Below are 15,237 nucleotides of genomic sequence, written 5' to 3' on the forward strand. Positions count from 1 at the left end.
TGGGCCACTACTCTGTTCAAAACCCATGCAAAAGAAAGCCAGGGAACTGTCTCTAAAAGCATAAAAGTATCTGGATCTCAGACATTCAAGCCCTGGGTGGTGATATGGCAGTCTTTATGTAATTATTTTTTTTCTTTTTTTTTTTGTTAACAGTAGAATGCTAAAGCACTTCAGCACATGGCCAAAGTATCACTGAAACATGAGGATAACATTTAGAAGTCTTCAGAGTGGAAAGGGACCTCACTTTGCTAGGTGCAGCCAGTACCATAACACAGTCTGTGTCCTGAAGCAGCATGCAAACTGCTGTCCCATTCCTGCAGAGATTTATATGTGTATTCTGTCCCTTACGGACAAGACAAATGAACCCACTGTACTTATCTGAAACAGAGACGAATCCCCACTTGCTTTTCAGGGGTCAGACCTTCACTCAGAAGCATTTCTTTTACTGTAAGTCTACTTCAAAGAGTGCACCCAACCCACCTCAAGCTGTCATTTTACAAGAGTTTTGCAAGGACCCCAAAGTTGTTGTTTACAAGGGGTTAGTTCTCAGTTCAGGCTATTTTTCTAAGATGTTAAAGCAATAAGGCTGCATACGTGTTGCAGGGCAGGACAGTGTTCCATCCAGAGGAACAAACAAACAGGGCTCTGTACATCTGGCCAAGATCCTGCCTCCTCTGCTTGTGTGAAGACAATAGCTAGTAGGGCAGATAGTTTTATGCTAGATAAATGATGCTGATATCAAGGGCCAAAGGCAAAAAGCCTTCCTACAGTGATGCTGGTCCATGCCCAGCATTAACCTTTGCTGCTTGCAAACTGAGAATGTACTTAGTACCACAAAACCAGAGAATATTCAAGGGACTATTGTAAAATGAACATTTTTTCATACTGAAAGTTGTCTCCTATTTTTCTATCCACTTTCCTCCTGCTTTTTTTCATGAGGTATCTGTAATGAGTTACTTCCATTACACTGGACCAAGCTTTCACCACGAGTAATCTGCAGCAAGACACGTAGCTGGGAATGTGACTCATTCAGCTCCTCCTCTACCTACTCTCAAAGACCTATAATTTAGAGAATGAGATTGAAAGAGCAGTAAAAGACTGTGAGATGGTGAGCTACGACCTTCAGTTCAGGTCAAAGACATTGCAGATGACTGGCCCAAGGGGAACCAGGGCAGGTTCCCTTCCTAAGGGCTGCTTCTCAATTTCTCTCCCCCCTCCACTGTGCAGTCCTGCAGCTGACCTCCAACTAATTTGGACACCTTACAAAGGAAGTTCTGCAGTCCCAGTAGTGGTATTTTTTGTCTTTAGTCTTTCCCTGCCTTTGGACTGAATGACTCTTTGCTTTCCTAAATCAGCACATAAACAATTAAACAAGATACTGCTTCCTCCTCTTGCAGGAAGTGATCTCCATAAATCTCTTTAGAAAGGTTGTCATGCCTTCCTATAGCACAGTTGATGACATCCGTGCCTTGAAGTCACTTCTCCCGTTTCCCCTCCCAGAACAGCAGCTTGTCGCCACATTATTCTCTGCAGCTTAGGAAGAAACTTGTGGAGAGTATTTTCCAGGTCAGCCAACTGTTCCCTGCACATCTCTCTATTCAAAACTGTTCAGTTCATTCCTGTTCTGTTCATGCTCTGTTCCTCTGAGGAGACATTTCCAATACTTCCATTGCAGCCCCTCTCTTCCTGTGGTCCTAGCTGAGGAAATCTGAAGCACAAATCCCAAAAAGGGACCACTTGTGCATTGGTGGCACAGGCATGACAGAAAATAGAAATACCAGGAGGTTTATGGCTGAAAAACACATCAGAACAGCATTTTGCAGTCACACCCTTCAAGCTGAGCAGTTGAGCTTGCTATTGCTGCTCCTAAGCACTCAGTAGTCATGAAAACCAATTTAAAGATACCCCAAAATATTGCACTAAAGGACGCAGAAATGGTCCAATTTGGTGACAGCTATGTTTCACTACCAGAGACCATAAGCCTGCTGACATCATGCAGAGCCTCAGCATCCCCCAGGAAACACAGTAGAACAACTTCACATGTCTCACTCAGCTTTACTGCAAAACCTTCAGAGCTTAACAAGGGAGTAGGGCATCTTGGCACTTCGATGATCTCAAGGAGGTATTCAACAGGGGAGATTTTGCAAGACTCCTAGCAGGCTGAGCTTACAGCTGATTCAGAGATCAAAAACACTTTTCCTTCCAGGGAGCAGCTCAATGCACATCCAGTCAAACCAAGAGAAATTAAACTCACACTTCCTTTGATGAGTTGGAAAAGAGGGGAGAGTATAAAAGAGCAGAAACTGGTGAGGCAGCCTGACAAGAGGTGGTGGCAGAACATGGCAGCATGCAGCACACACACCCAAGCTCCCAGCGCCCGCAGAGATATGCCCAAAGCTGCCAGGACATATCGCTGCAAATTGCACCATGTCATCAGACCAATGACATACAGCTCGTTCCACTGACATGCACATTACATGCCTTTAAATGCCATAACCTGTATATACCCACCTGCCCTTCACCCCTTTTAGGGGACAAATGCCCCACTTTTGGTGACAGAAAGCAGAATTTGATGAATTGTCCAGCACGCATGATGTTAAGCTCTGTTATGACACATAACATCTCCAGTGTGTTGTCTGGATCGATCATGGGATAATGTATCAGATTTTTCCTCTGGGAACCCTGCTCTTGCTGGGGGGAACACACTGCCTTGGGTCATGCTATTTCCAGTTGTTGAGATAGACAAGCTGGATGCAGAGGGCAGATGAGAAAGTGATTTCCAGGGCAATACAAGAAAGGAAGGGAGAGGCAGACTGTGCACAGAAAAATGGAGGTGGGACACAAAATAGGAGCCAGCGCAGGAAGGAACACTGACCATATTAGGCTCGGATAGGCAACAGCACGCAGAGAAGAAGCCCACCCACAGCCATGATCGCAGCAACTGAAAAGCAAACAAAAAGGCCCAGGATAAGGAATAATTCCACTGCCCTGGCAATGCCCAAACACATTAGCAACATTTTTATATGCCCTCCTTCCCGTCTATTTTAATTATTTGGCTCTTAACACTTTGGGCTGCAAGGATTTCATGGCATGGGCTACCTGTGATAAAAATGCCTTGGAAAGATCAGGTAGATCCTAGTCCTGCAAAACAATTAACCACGTGCTTCCCATACCTAAGAACCATCATTACTGTTAATGGGGTCACCCATGTGCTTAAACTTATACCTTGGAGCAGGCAAAGTGACTATTTCCACAAGCATGTGTGCAGTACTCATACTATCACCTTCAAAATACAAAGCAGTAGACGACTGCAAGCCCTGCTTTTGCAGACCGTTATGCACGAGCTCACTCAGTCCTAGTGTTTTGCACGTGCGTTAAGCATCTGCAGGAGCAAAGCCTTATGAGTTGTGTGAGAGCATCCAACCCACATCAAGTCAAAGCATGGTGAGCTGAAAGGCACCGTATGCTCATGGCTCACTTTCAGAGACTGCCAAGCCATTACCTTTATCAGAGTATGTATTTGCCTGGCGTCAGCCTATACTTCAACAACTGCCCTTCAGCCTTGTCAGAGAACGTGCCGTGGACAATATTCAGTTAGTAAGACTATTAAAGTCAAAAAAGGAACATAGGGCAGAAGAAACAACAGGAAGATCTTCAATAGCACACACAGGCACAAGCCCAGCAGTGTAGACAGATAGCCCAGCTAAAGTCAGATGGTGATCTTTTAGTATTTCTCCTATAACCATCACGTGTTCTTGGAAAAATAAAAAATGTGCCATTCTGAGTTTTAAAGTATACCCTACAATGCCTAAACACATTAAAATAACCTATTTAGACAAAATTAACATTCTGCAACTGCAGCATCTTAAATTATGATGCAAAATAACTTCAGGCATGCAATGATTTACAGAATTATATACTGGATTATGTGCTTACTTAAATTAGAACTGGTGAAGAATGTCTCTCTAAGCTCCTTTCACATCAGCACAACAACTTGCCAGCATTTTATAAGCAGAAAATCTTTTTTTTTTTTTTTTTTTTTTAAAAAAAAGCACTATAATTGACAATATTTGGTATTCTCATAATGCCCCACGTTGTGGAGTCATTAATATAGAAGAAGCTCAGCTTTCACTAAATATCTTGATCCAATTTAACCCGGGATGTCCAAGACTCAAAAGCCCCAAAAAGGCCAGAAGGAACCAATGCTTAATTTGTTTTGTGTCAACTCTGCTGTTTCCTGGGTTCGACCACACAAGATCCCAGTGCAGACAAGTCTCTAAAAGATCACTGCAGCTATGATAACTATAACTACTTCCCAGTTAGAATACATTTTAGCATGGAGTCCTTTTCTCCCCTCAGGCATTTTCTAACAGTTGCTGTCACCAGACATTCCCACACTGCTCAGCACAAAAGTGAAGGTTTTTGAAACAACAGTTCAATTAACCTGAAAGCAATGACTTCCATACAGTTAAAAGAGCTCACTAGTTTCTGAAACAAAGAAAACTACCCGAGCACCTCATCAGAAACCGAGCTGCTCTGAAATAAAACCTGCTCCCAGCACTGAACCCAGTATACTTCAAATCTTGCACTCTTCAGAGGCAGAAAAAATGCTCAAGTGCAAGGGAGGTGTGCCTTGATACAACCTTACTCCTGCACTCTGGTCACACAGTGCTGTGGCTGTGTCACTTTGAGTCAAAATACTCTGAAGTATAACATGAGGGAAAATCTAAAGCTATTAGAAACAAACTAAATTGGTTCAGTGAACAACAAAACTCACTTTCCAGTCCCAGGAGCACTTGCAGAGGTAAGTCAATGGAGTACTTAAACCTGACAGCACAAAGCATTCATTACTGCTCATGTTAAAAGGACATCTTGATTTGGCTAAGATAAAGATATGAAAATTCCGAGGGCAACAGAATTGGACATTAAACTCCAGCAAACCCCTCATGCACCGTGCTCTGATGGGCACCCCAGGAGGAGCAACATTTCCTGGTCTGCTCGCACCATGTGGGGATATTTTTAGTTTAGAATCTGAAGATTTGAAAGTAAATGTTTTCCAGACAAGATCAAATGCTGTGACAAGGTAAGAGATCACCATGCAGTGAAACATGTCTGTGCTTCCTCAAGGTTTTAACATCTTTAACCAGCAAGCAGACCTTTATTGGGAAGTGTTCAGACCCAAGGACCTCAAACTACCTGTACATACATATTGTCTCCTCCAGCCTTACTGAACCAACCAGCAAAGCACAAGGAGAGCTTGTGGGGGCTATTCCTCAGCTCCAGCAGATGGCTGGGGTCCCTCAGATTTGCTGAAGGTTAACAGATGATGTTTCTGGAAAACAAGGAACATTATTGAGAGAACACCTGCAGAGTTAAACTCCTTTTCTGTGAAAGAAAGCAGCAGCGTTTACAGGTGTCAGGCTGGCTTTGAATGCTTGGAGCCTTGCTTACTGGGGAATGGCTGCAGATGGTCAGAGACCAGGCTGGGAAACCCAGGCCTGCAACACAGCTCTTAGATCACCGCTGGGAGAGCTGGGTCTGCCAGCATGGCCCAGCTTCTTGGCTCGACCCAACTACCATTTTCAGTGATCCTGGACAGGCAAAACTAACAGTTCTCCAGCTCCAGCAAAGGTGACCCCACTCATGCTCATGTGGTTTGCAAGCCCAAGCGCCCAGAGCATGAACTTTTAATAAACTTGTGCTAGGAGTACTGAACACCCCTGGCACTGTTTCAAATCCTGAGCTATATGTTTTGCTAATGAAATATATAAGATAGGCCCCAACAACTGTGCCTTCAATCAATGTAATTAATTTACCACAGGTCTTCAGATCACCCAGACAGCATTTGGAATTAAACTAAATTTCTAGATGCATCTCAGTGAGACTGCCGTACAGAGCTGAGGCTTAAAAAAGTTATAAGTTGAAGACTTGGAGTCATGATAAATGAAAGCCTCATCTGCTGCTTTTAATAAGTTGCTCTAATGGGATGTTCTTTAGAGGTTTGTGATTAGAAACCACAATATTTGAGGATTTCTGGGAAGATTTTTCTAATCCTTCCTGCAGCCTTGAGCAATGCTCATGATTATTCCCTGCATCTCCAAATCAGAATGCCAGCTCTGCACCAAGCATCTCCACAATCAACGTGCTCGCTTCAGTCACCAGAGAAACATCAATGCTCACTGCCAACTGCAGAGAATATACTTATACTTACCTAGCCCAGACCTATATAACGTTTAAGGAGGCACCTCCTCTTCCTACTGAGTTATTTATAGTTCACATATTAAGGCATGTCTCTTAGTGACAGACAATAACTGAGAATGCAAAAGTCCAAGCAGGCAATATATGCACAATTGCTATGGGAAAAGAGAGCGACACTTCCAGGGAAAGGAAGTACACTTGGAAACATCCCTTGCATTACACTCAGAGGCCACAGAAAGTGCACACACAACCTTTTCAGCAGATAAAAGGCCAAGTGCTGCAACATGATGTGCATCCAGGAGAGATCACACTTCCTACATCTAGTGTCCAAAGGAGAATGGAGTGTTCACATATCCTGTGAAGCAGCGGGACAACAGCCTGATCTTCTTCATCCTCTACCCACTCCACAGCCAAGAGAGACACTGTAAAACTTCAAAACATGCACATACAGGGCTTTCATCAGCATTTGGCAGCAACTTGGAGCTGCCACCACTTGAGTCAAATTGCATTTTCAGCTTGAAAGGCACCCCAGCTCTCTTGCCCAAATGGACAAAGGACTTCCACAATGCCATCAAAAGCATCATCTGGATAAGGAGCTTTTGCTGTACTCTCCCACATTTCTCTGATCAGACAGAGCTCATGCCAATCAGTTTTCTGTTTGTGTTGGTACTTCTGTCATTCCCTCAGCTATTACTGGAATAATTCATACATTCTTGGAGCTTAATTACTGACCAAGCCAAGGTCATCTGAAAGCAGATTAGCTTGGGTCCCTAAGTCCTTCTCTAAACTGCAGCAACTTAGACTGGCTTGCTGTGTGTTTGTACTAACCCCACAGGTGTTCAGAAGGAAAAAGAAATAAGGTATTGGAGCAAGCAAAGTGGCCAAACAGATCAAGGTAGCCCAGAGGCAAGACATTAGATGTAAGGACTATGGGCAGCAGATTTCCACTCCAGCTCTGGGATGGCATCAGCCTGTGGAGAAAGGAAAGGACCCGAGTGCTTCTTTTTTGGAGAGGGATTCTGAGTAACAATGCTGCTAACACTCCTCTCCTGCAAAAGGTGAGAAAAAAGAGCAAAGAAACTCTTAATGTGATGGGGATAGTAAAAATGCTGACCCAAAAGCAGGTGGCACTACACCCTGCCTCCTCTTGGTGGATGGGAATCTTGAATTGGCAAGAGCAATAGTTTCTGCAGCAAAATCCTTCCTGTTTCCAGATGGATTACAGGGGATATTTGGCAACAGGTACTATCAATTAAATGACTACAAATCATGGGAGACAATGTCCTGTAGGAAGAAGGAAGAATAGGCAGGAATGTAGAGATAAAATCCTCTTTAAAGTCACAACTAACAAAAACTGTGACTCACGCCGGAAAAATTCTCTCTATGAAAAATGTTATGTACAACCTGTCTCCTGTTTCCTATGGAAATATTGAAGAAGTGAACTATTTTAAGCCCTGACACATCTTGGAAAAAGACGTGGTGAGTCAGGAGGGGGCTGTGGAAAAATTCATTTTGACCTTCCACATCACAGAAGGCTGCACACGCTGGCTTGGGACCTGCGACATACACCACAGTCCTCTCAACCTCCGTACTCTATGAAAGTCACTTTTTAACAAGATGCACATATTTGTGTCCAGAAACTAGCCCTCTGCCACCACAGGGGCTGATATTTAAAAGTCTAAATCAGCTAAGGTCAAGGATGGATACTCTGGTGCAGAAGCTTCTAATTGCCAATACCCAGGTGGGAAGATTTGTCTTTGCTTTGTCTTTCCAAAGCTAGTTTCTTGCCAGAAGTGTCTTTCTATGTATGCACAGCACAGGGAGATGGGCAATTTTTGCTGCTTCAAATTTATTTCTCTTAAGTTCTATAAAAACCTCTGTCCAGTTCTTTGGGAGATCACTTTCGATTGAAAAGTCAACCACAATGGGTAGCTGGCTATAAATGCAGATGCACAGTACAATTCTTGGTTATTTTGAGCAGCTTTCACAAACATGCTTAGCACTGACCTAATAGCATTCCCATTTTACTCTGTAAAAGCTCATTCCTTTGTTTACTGTTGCAAAGCTCTATTGCCTGGAGGACCACAGGGAGCTGCAGTCTCTGAAGACTGACCCCAATATCCCTTCAGTTTTGTAAACAGCGCCCGAAGGACAACGCAGGGAAAACTGCTCTGGAGCTGTTGGTCTCCCTCCCAGTCTGATGGAAACCTGCTTTGTCTGGGCTGTGCCTCACCTCCTGTCTGGATTTGTAGCATTTGAGGGCTGCACAACAACAGATGCAGCACCTTATTCCCCTTGCAATATGTAGCACGCATCTTAGCTACGGGTGTTGTCTGAAGCAAAAGTCTAACAATTTTAGATAACTATATACTTCAATTAGATACAACAATGCAAGTCGTAATGGATTCAAGCATTGCTAAAAAAGCAAAATTTAGCTCTCCTGTATCTGTAAAATGTATTCTGCTGTTGGGAATAACACATTCCTAAGAAAACAAAGATAGTCACTCTATGTTCTTTAATGTAACACTTGTTTCTGGTTTAATAGATTTTCAATCCACTTTTCTTTTTTTTGCCTAGATGAGCACAGTCTGATTTAGTGAATCTCTTTGATTTGTAGCCCTGATTGTTATATAATTAATATGCCCTTGATGCACAGAGCAGGAGACTTCAACGGTTCCTAGCTATTTTGCTTAGCGGTATTTATGACCTTGGTCAGAGGACGCATTATTTACAGGAAGCGTTTTCTTGAGCATCTGCAAGTACATCAGCTCGGAAATGCAGCTTAATTGTGTAGGGCAAAGCGCATTCAGTTTCAAATTCCCAGGAACCTCCAGCTTCAGAAACAAAGCTCATTTCCACAGATGGACGCTGGCTTGTGGAAATGCCACTGTGACTAACGTTCAGTTGACCTTTGGTTTAGGGCCAGCAGCCAACGGGAAATGCCAAGCTGTTATTTACATTTGTTCAAAAGAAGTGAGAAGCTATAGAGATATTTGAAAGCAAAAAGGGAAGAGGTGTGGAAACTTCTGCCTCCAGGGCCTCTGCAGAAAATAAAAAGCCTGTGGAGCCAGCAAATTCCCGAGGCCTACTGCTAGGAAATTACTTTCTGAATTGCGAGCATGAGGAAGGTTGCTCTCAAGTCCCTACACTCTACTGCCAGTTCCCCAAAGTGCTCTCAGTGCCCTGCCTCCTGAGATGCTTGCTTTTGCCCAGCACGTGGGAGGGCTAGTACAAAGAGATATACCATAAAACATCTTAGAGAGCAATATCCTAATTCTGAGGTGCCTAAGAACTCCCATGGTGCTCAGGAACAGCATGGAGCCAGAGATGAGGTGCTCATTTGCAGTAGTGGCTGGCCTATGTCCTCACTGCAGCAAACTGAGAGGTTTCTCTTGTAGCTTTGCTGTTGGATGGTACCTGCCCTCCCACATTATGCAGAGAAGAGAAAGTGCTTGGACTCTTCACAGCTTGCTTGACATGGAAAGCAGCGTGATTTGAGCTGGAGCAAATCCTGGAGTTCAAAATGTCTGTTTTTCTAAAAGTAATTATAAGAAGGAAATAGAAAAGAAATTTAACTCCCTAGTACTAAGCGCTGGAACACATAACCTCTCTAAAGATAGAGGAAAGTCTTCCAGAAACAAAAACAGGTTAACAGCTTCAGAAAGGGATTATCCTATGACTTGGAATGCATTTATCATCCCTGCAATGTCACAGCATGGGAGTCACTCCACGAATTGTCTTAAAACTGTATCCAAGGCAAAGCTGCATGACTGACACATTTCATTGGCATTTCTGCTTCTTTCATACAGGAGCAAATTTTTTGTTTCGCTTTAATTTCAAATCGGCTGCCAGCTGTCTGGGTTTCTGGGGTTTATTTTTCTGTTTTGAAGAGTTACTCAGCACAGTAGACAGGCTTTAAAATACAAAGGAACTCAAAGTGGCCAAGAACTCCTGCAGTGTTGAAACTAATTTTCTAATGACAGACCAAACTTTGGCACTGGAGGCTCCTCTACCATCTCAAGCAGAGAGACTGGTTTCTTCCCAGTCCAACAGAAGGATTAAAAATCTGAAAATGGACCTAGTTATTCTTTTGTTCCCTGGAGATAGTACAAGGCATGGAGATGTAGTACCTGTAGGTCTGCAATGGCAGTCTCAGGCCAAGGCCTGTGTCAAAGTGGGATGGCAGCTGTTCCAAATTGAGGTTAATCTTCCTTAACCATTTCTTCATCAGGCTCGTTCCCAGGCTGGCCTACCACAAGCCTGCTTTGGTTGGTGCTCCATCCAGGTAACAGAGAAAATGAGTGTAAACCAGTAAACACCTGCAATCCCTGCACTTGCCCCTTCTAGACTCAGCGTGGTACCATGGAGAAGCTCCCAGAAGCCTACAGCTGAGTTTCATGCAGGAAGATTAAGGCAGCAGAGCAGGAGGGGATAAAACTCCAGCCATAGCAGTCAAGGGCTTTACAAATATGTCGAGGGATAAAGAGCGATAAGGAAACACATCCTGGAAAGCCCATCAGGGCAAAGGACAGAAGGCCATAGCTAACTAAAAATGCTGACAAATGGCTCAGTTGCGCAACTTCTTGCTCAGATCTGAGCAGGGTAAGAACAAAAAGGCCAAGCACGAATGCATGTCCTCAACAAAGGGTCCCTACCATGTCTAATGTGTGCCCCGGTGGCGCAGTAGTAGGAATGCCGCCTTGCAACGCCGGGGCCCGGGTGTTTGAATTCCCCCTGTGGTGCAAGTGGTAGAAGTGCTGCTCTGCAGCACAGAGGCTCGAATCCCAGGGGTTGGACTCAATGATCTCTAAGGTCCCTTCCAACCTGCATGAGACTATTACCTATTACCTATTAATGCCTGTGGGAAGAGCCGTAGCCACTAGCTGCCACAGGATACGGCTATAAAGGGACATGTATCCCTCTACCTGAGATTCATGCCTAAAGGCTCCTTTTGCACTTGCAAAGGCTACACCCACAACTTTTCTGCAGTCACACAAATGTCCCTCCTGTCTGTCTAACTGGAACAAGGATCTGACCCAAACCCTCCAGCCTTTAAAGAGGAATATGAACAACAGCTTACAGAGTTTGGAGTCATGTCGTTTTGCCTACAGCTTTTCTGTAGCCACTATGCTGCTGCTTGCTTCTCATGCAAACCAGAGCATTTTTCATATTTTTAAGCCCAACAAGTCTCCCAAAGCAGGTGACAGGAACCTGAATGGCTGAGTTGGAAGTGTTTGTCAGTTTCTGACCTTTACTGGAGAGGAGTCTGACAACCACTTTTACCTGTCAGGACAGGAAATAACTGTGCCTTTCTACAGATGCTATATGACTGGGGACAAAGCTGTTCAGCCTGGCTGGATTTCACTGAGGTGTGATCACTGACAAACACTTCCAATTCCTCTTTGAAACAAGACCCTCAGCTGTTACGTTCAGCATCAGTGCAGCTCCTCTGCCAGTATCTTTTAACTATTACTAACACGATGTCCTGAAACATGTAGTCACCTTGCTAGACCCAAGCTCAAGAAAGCAAGACTGTGAGCTACTTTCAAAGCTGAAGTGTTTATTTTGCACTGAAAACAAATTCAGCATCACCAATAGATACTATGCTGGCAAGGCACTTCAGACTGCTATGCATGAATGATGCTGCACTGTTTGACTGCTGCCATTAAAATAAATGCACTATGTTTTGACAGGTACTGCACTGACTGCGAAGAATACATGTGTAGTATATGAAAAATTGCCTTGTGTGTTGGCTGCTACATAAGTTTAGTGACGCAGTGCAAACTGATCCTGACATAAGCCAGATTTTCCCCCAATACCACAATTCCTTGTTCACCAACAAGTTCCATCAACTCCCATTATAGTTGTCAAAGATTGTATAGTCCAGCCTTTTATCACTTGCCTATGTTTAAGCACATGAGAAGTCTATGAGATTTTTTGATGGCTTAAAGCTGAGCAATTCCCTCCACATGAGGATCTCTCTGCATAACTTATTAGTGCATAGGGAAAATATTAGCATCCTACACATGAAAAATGAAATCCAGACCTGACCAAACTTAGGGCATTCAGCCATTTGGATAGAATTCTTCTCTTTTTCTTCACAAGCGTTTACTGAAGTCACATTTCCTCTGTGAGAAAAGCCTACTGCAAGGTCTGAGTGCAAACATATGGGCTTTAGAATATTTTACCTATTACAACAAGTTCTGCTTATTTTTAAAGTAATAGGAAAACACTCCAGTGAGAATCAAATCTAATAATCAGGGCCAGTCTACACAGAGATGAAAATCATTGAGAAGTGAACTACATCTGTGAGCACACATTCGCGATTCCTGTCTGTCCAAACAGATCAATCAGCCCACCCTCATGCTGCTTTATAGCACTACTGCTTGACAGCTCTGTTCACATGCTGCTCTTGCCTAAATTGTGCTAATCAGCTGGTCAGATAAAAGTTATTAGAGAAGTTGGAGAAGTGTAAATACACAGCTTCTTCTCTTACCTTCCACTGAGAAGGAAACCGATAACAACAGCCAGCAGAATAACTCCCACTGTTACAGACACAACAATTATAGGAATCTGGCTCTGGTCACTGGATGCAGCTACTGCTGAGATGAAAAACAGAAAATGGAGATTAAGGTTAAAATTATAGTCAGCACTTGCATGCGTCTTTCTTGTGAGGCTGTCAATGAGGTTTCAGTCTTACCAGTTCGTTTCTTCTTTTATGGTTTGTGCTTTCCCTCTTTGCTGTCTGTTTCTACTTTGGAAGGGAAATAGGTGGAAAGGAACCAAAACACATACAAAGCCAAGCCAAAACCCAAACTAAATTGCATCTCATCACTGAATTCAGAAACTAAGTGCTAAAACAACTCAGTTTTTGAGAGAGCAAGCTGGAGTTCGTCCTTCCCAGGTCAGCTGCATTGGAAATCACATAGATAAAAGAGAAAATCAAAATAGGCAGAGAAAACATTCTTGGAATGATATTGCTGCAGTTTCTAAATAGGTGATGTGAACAAGATCTGAGACAATTAGCATTATCTGTGCTTCAAGAAGCTATAAACAATTAAATCCTAATTCCTTGTAGCATCTATATCACATGGCCAGAAGGTGCTTGCTGTAAAATAGGAATCTGCTAAGCCACAAACACCGCTTGGTTGTTTTATCTGCTAAGGGAAGTGTAACTGTGCCAGCCCATGCCTTGTAAAAATCCCTCCTGACAAAATGCAGGAGATGAGTCCCATGGTAGAGACACAAGCAGAAAGGTCAGGAAATCTATGTTCAAGAACCAGGTTTTGCCATATGTTAACTATGTTAAGCAAGTAAGTAGATTCTTGAAGCCTGACAAATGGAAATGCTAACAACACCTGTACTGTGCTTATCTGCTTAATACCACAGGGGAAGAGCCCCACCTCTCCCTGAAGCTTTGCACAGTTTCCCAAGCAGAAACCTAAGTCTTCTCACCTTCCTCTCTCCACCACTGGCTACTCAGCTGCACATCCCTGCTCTAGGGTACAGATCTGGCCTCTTCCCTGGCTCACATTTGGCTGTTGTAGGGGTAAAACCTCACTATAGCTGCTGACCAGGCTGGGGAGTGCCTGCCCTGGCGGTAGTCCCAGATGCAACTCCAGCCACTCCAGGGAGAAGCAGAAATTGATTTCTGAGCTGCAGAAGACCTTTAACTGAATGACTGAAATAAAGGGGGTCCTTAACACAGGATTAATTTTATGGAGGCTATAAAATAGCTGAATATAGCCCTATATTAATTGTTAAACGAAAAGAAAGAAGAAAAGGTGAGGCACTGAGCATGCAACGGGTTTCAAGTATCTCTTTATATGGTGCTTGGCTGCAAGTGATGTGGGCTCAGGAACAGTAAATGATTTCAGAACGACTGGCCCAATACATTAAAATTTAATGTTAACAGCTCCAAACCTGTGCCATCATCCAGAGATTTTATTAGCCTCACGAATTTATAGAAGCTCCTTAAGATGATGCTTTATTGCTTTCTTGACAAAATAATTAAAAAGAAAAACATTTAAAGGAGAACATTAAGCTATTACTCTGGAGGTTTTTTGCACAGCTTGAGGGAAGGCAAAGTAAGATACACTTTGCTGTGATATATGGGAGAAGGGGAGCATGAATCTGTAAACCAATCTGGGACCTTGCTGCCATGTGAAGGAGGGGACTTCATTACCTTGCATCTGTGACATGATCCTGCTCCCTCCCGAGTGATCAACTGGACTAATTCACCAATACAGCAGAAAAATAGCTTTGAGCGGTGTTAGTCTGTGGCCAGGTCAGGAGTGAGCTCTGTGGCATTCAGAAAGGGGGGAAGCAGCAAGTGGGCACACCCAGCTACAGCTTCCACCTAAACACAAGCTTCCATTGAAAATTGTAGATCTGGCTTCAACACAGAACTGCACATTCAGGCAAGAGTATGTAAAACAAAGCCAAAGTTTGAAAAAAGAGACAAGTCCAAAAGAAGTTATAGATTTTTTCACCCCGTCCACTTCTCAATGCTTAGATCATGCAGCTGTTAGCAATTGTTGTGATACTTACTCCAAATGTATACAAACAAATTTACAGAAATGCTGTGAACTGGAAACAAAATGTGTTGTTTGGTCCAAACAATTTTGGAAGGTGAGTAGATGCTTCATTCCCCCAACAGTCACTGGAAGGCTTTTGTTTGTGCTGGAATCAAAATTAATTGCTTGGGATCTCCAAAATGTTCTGTTCTGAACTCTAACATCACACTAGGACTTCAGACTGCATTTGCTTTATAAGTGTCTGTTTCTCTGGGATAATGGAACACGGGAAAGCAGTGAAGTGTCTGCTCACTCTTCTGGCACTAAGGATGACTTTGTATAGGGCTTTGGGAAATGAAAAAAATCACCCTTTTTGAGAGGTCTAAAATGTCAAATGGAGCTTCATTTGTGCAAGATACTGAGGCTTACTCTACATTTCACAGTAAGCTTTGATGAATTATCACTATTTTAGGACTAGAATTGCAGGCGATTATGGCAATGGATCAAATGTACATGCATTTAA

General features: G+C 43.2%; 1 protein-coding gene across 17 annotated transcripts in view; it reads right to left on the reverse strand.

The window, feature by feature from the left end:
* EPHA5 (EPH receptor A5) overlaps positions 1-15,237 on the reverse strand; it is a 197,566-nt gene that overhangs the window by 36,735 nt on the left and 145,594 nt on the right. For 9 of the 17 annotated variants that reach the window (XM_015861732.2, XM_015861744.2, XM_015861737.2 and 6 more), the window contains 2 exons: positions 12,695-12,800; positions 2,876-2,941 (listed from right to left, as the gene is read on the reverse strand). In XM_015861732.2, the coding sequence (XP_015717218.1) occupies positions 2,876-2,941; positions 12,695-12,800 (172 nt within the window). The remainder of the gene's footprint in view (positions 1-2,875; positions 2,942-12,694; positions 12,801-15,237) is intronic. The other 8 variants (XM_015861733.2, XM_015861729.2, XM_015861735.2 and 5 more) reach the window with 3 other exon arrangements.

Source organism: Coturnix japonica, chromosome 4 (genome assembly GCF_001577835.2).
Source record: "Coturnix japonica isolate 7356 chromosome 4, Coturnix japonica 2.1, whole genome shotgun sequence".
In the NCBI taxonomy this organism is placed as follows: domain Eukaryota; kingdom Metazoa; phylum Chordata; class Aves; order Galliformes; family Phasianidae; genus Coturnix; species Coturnix japonica.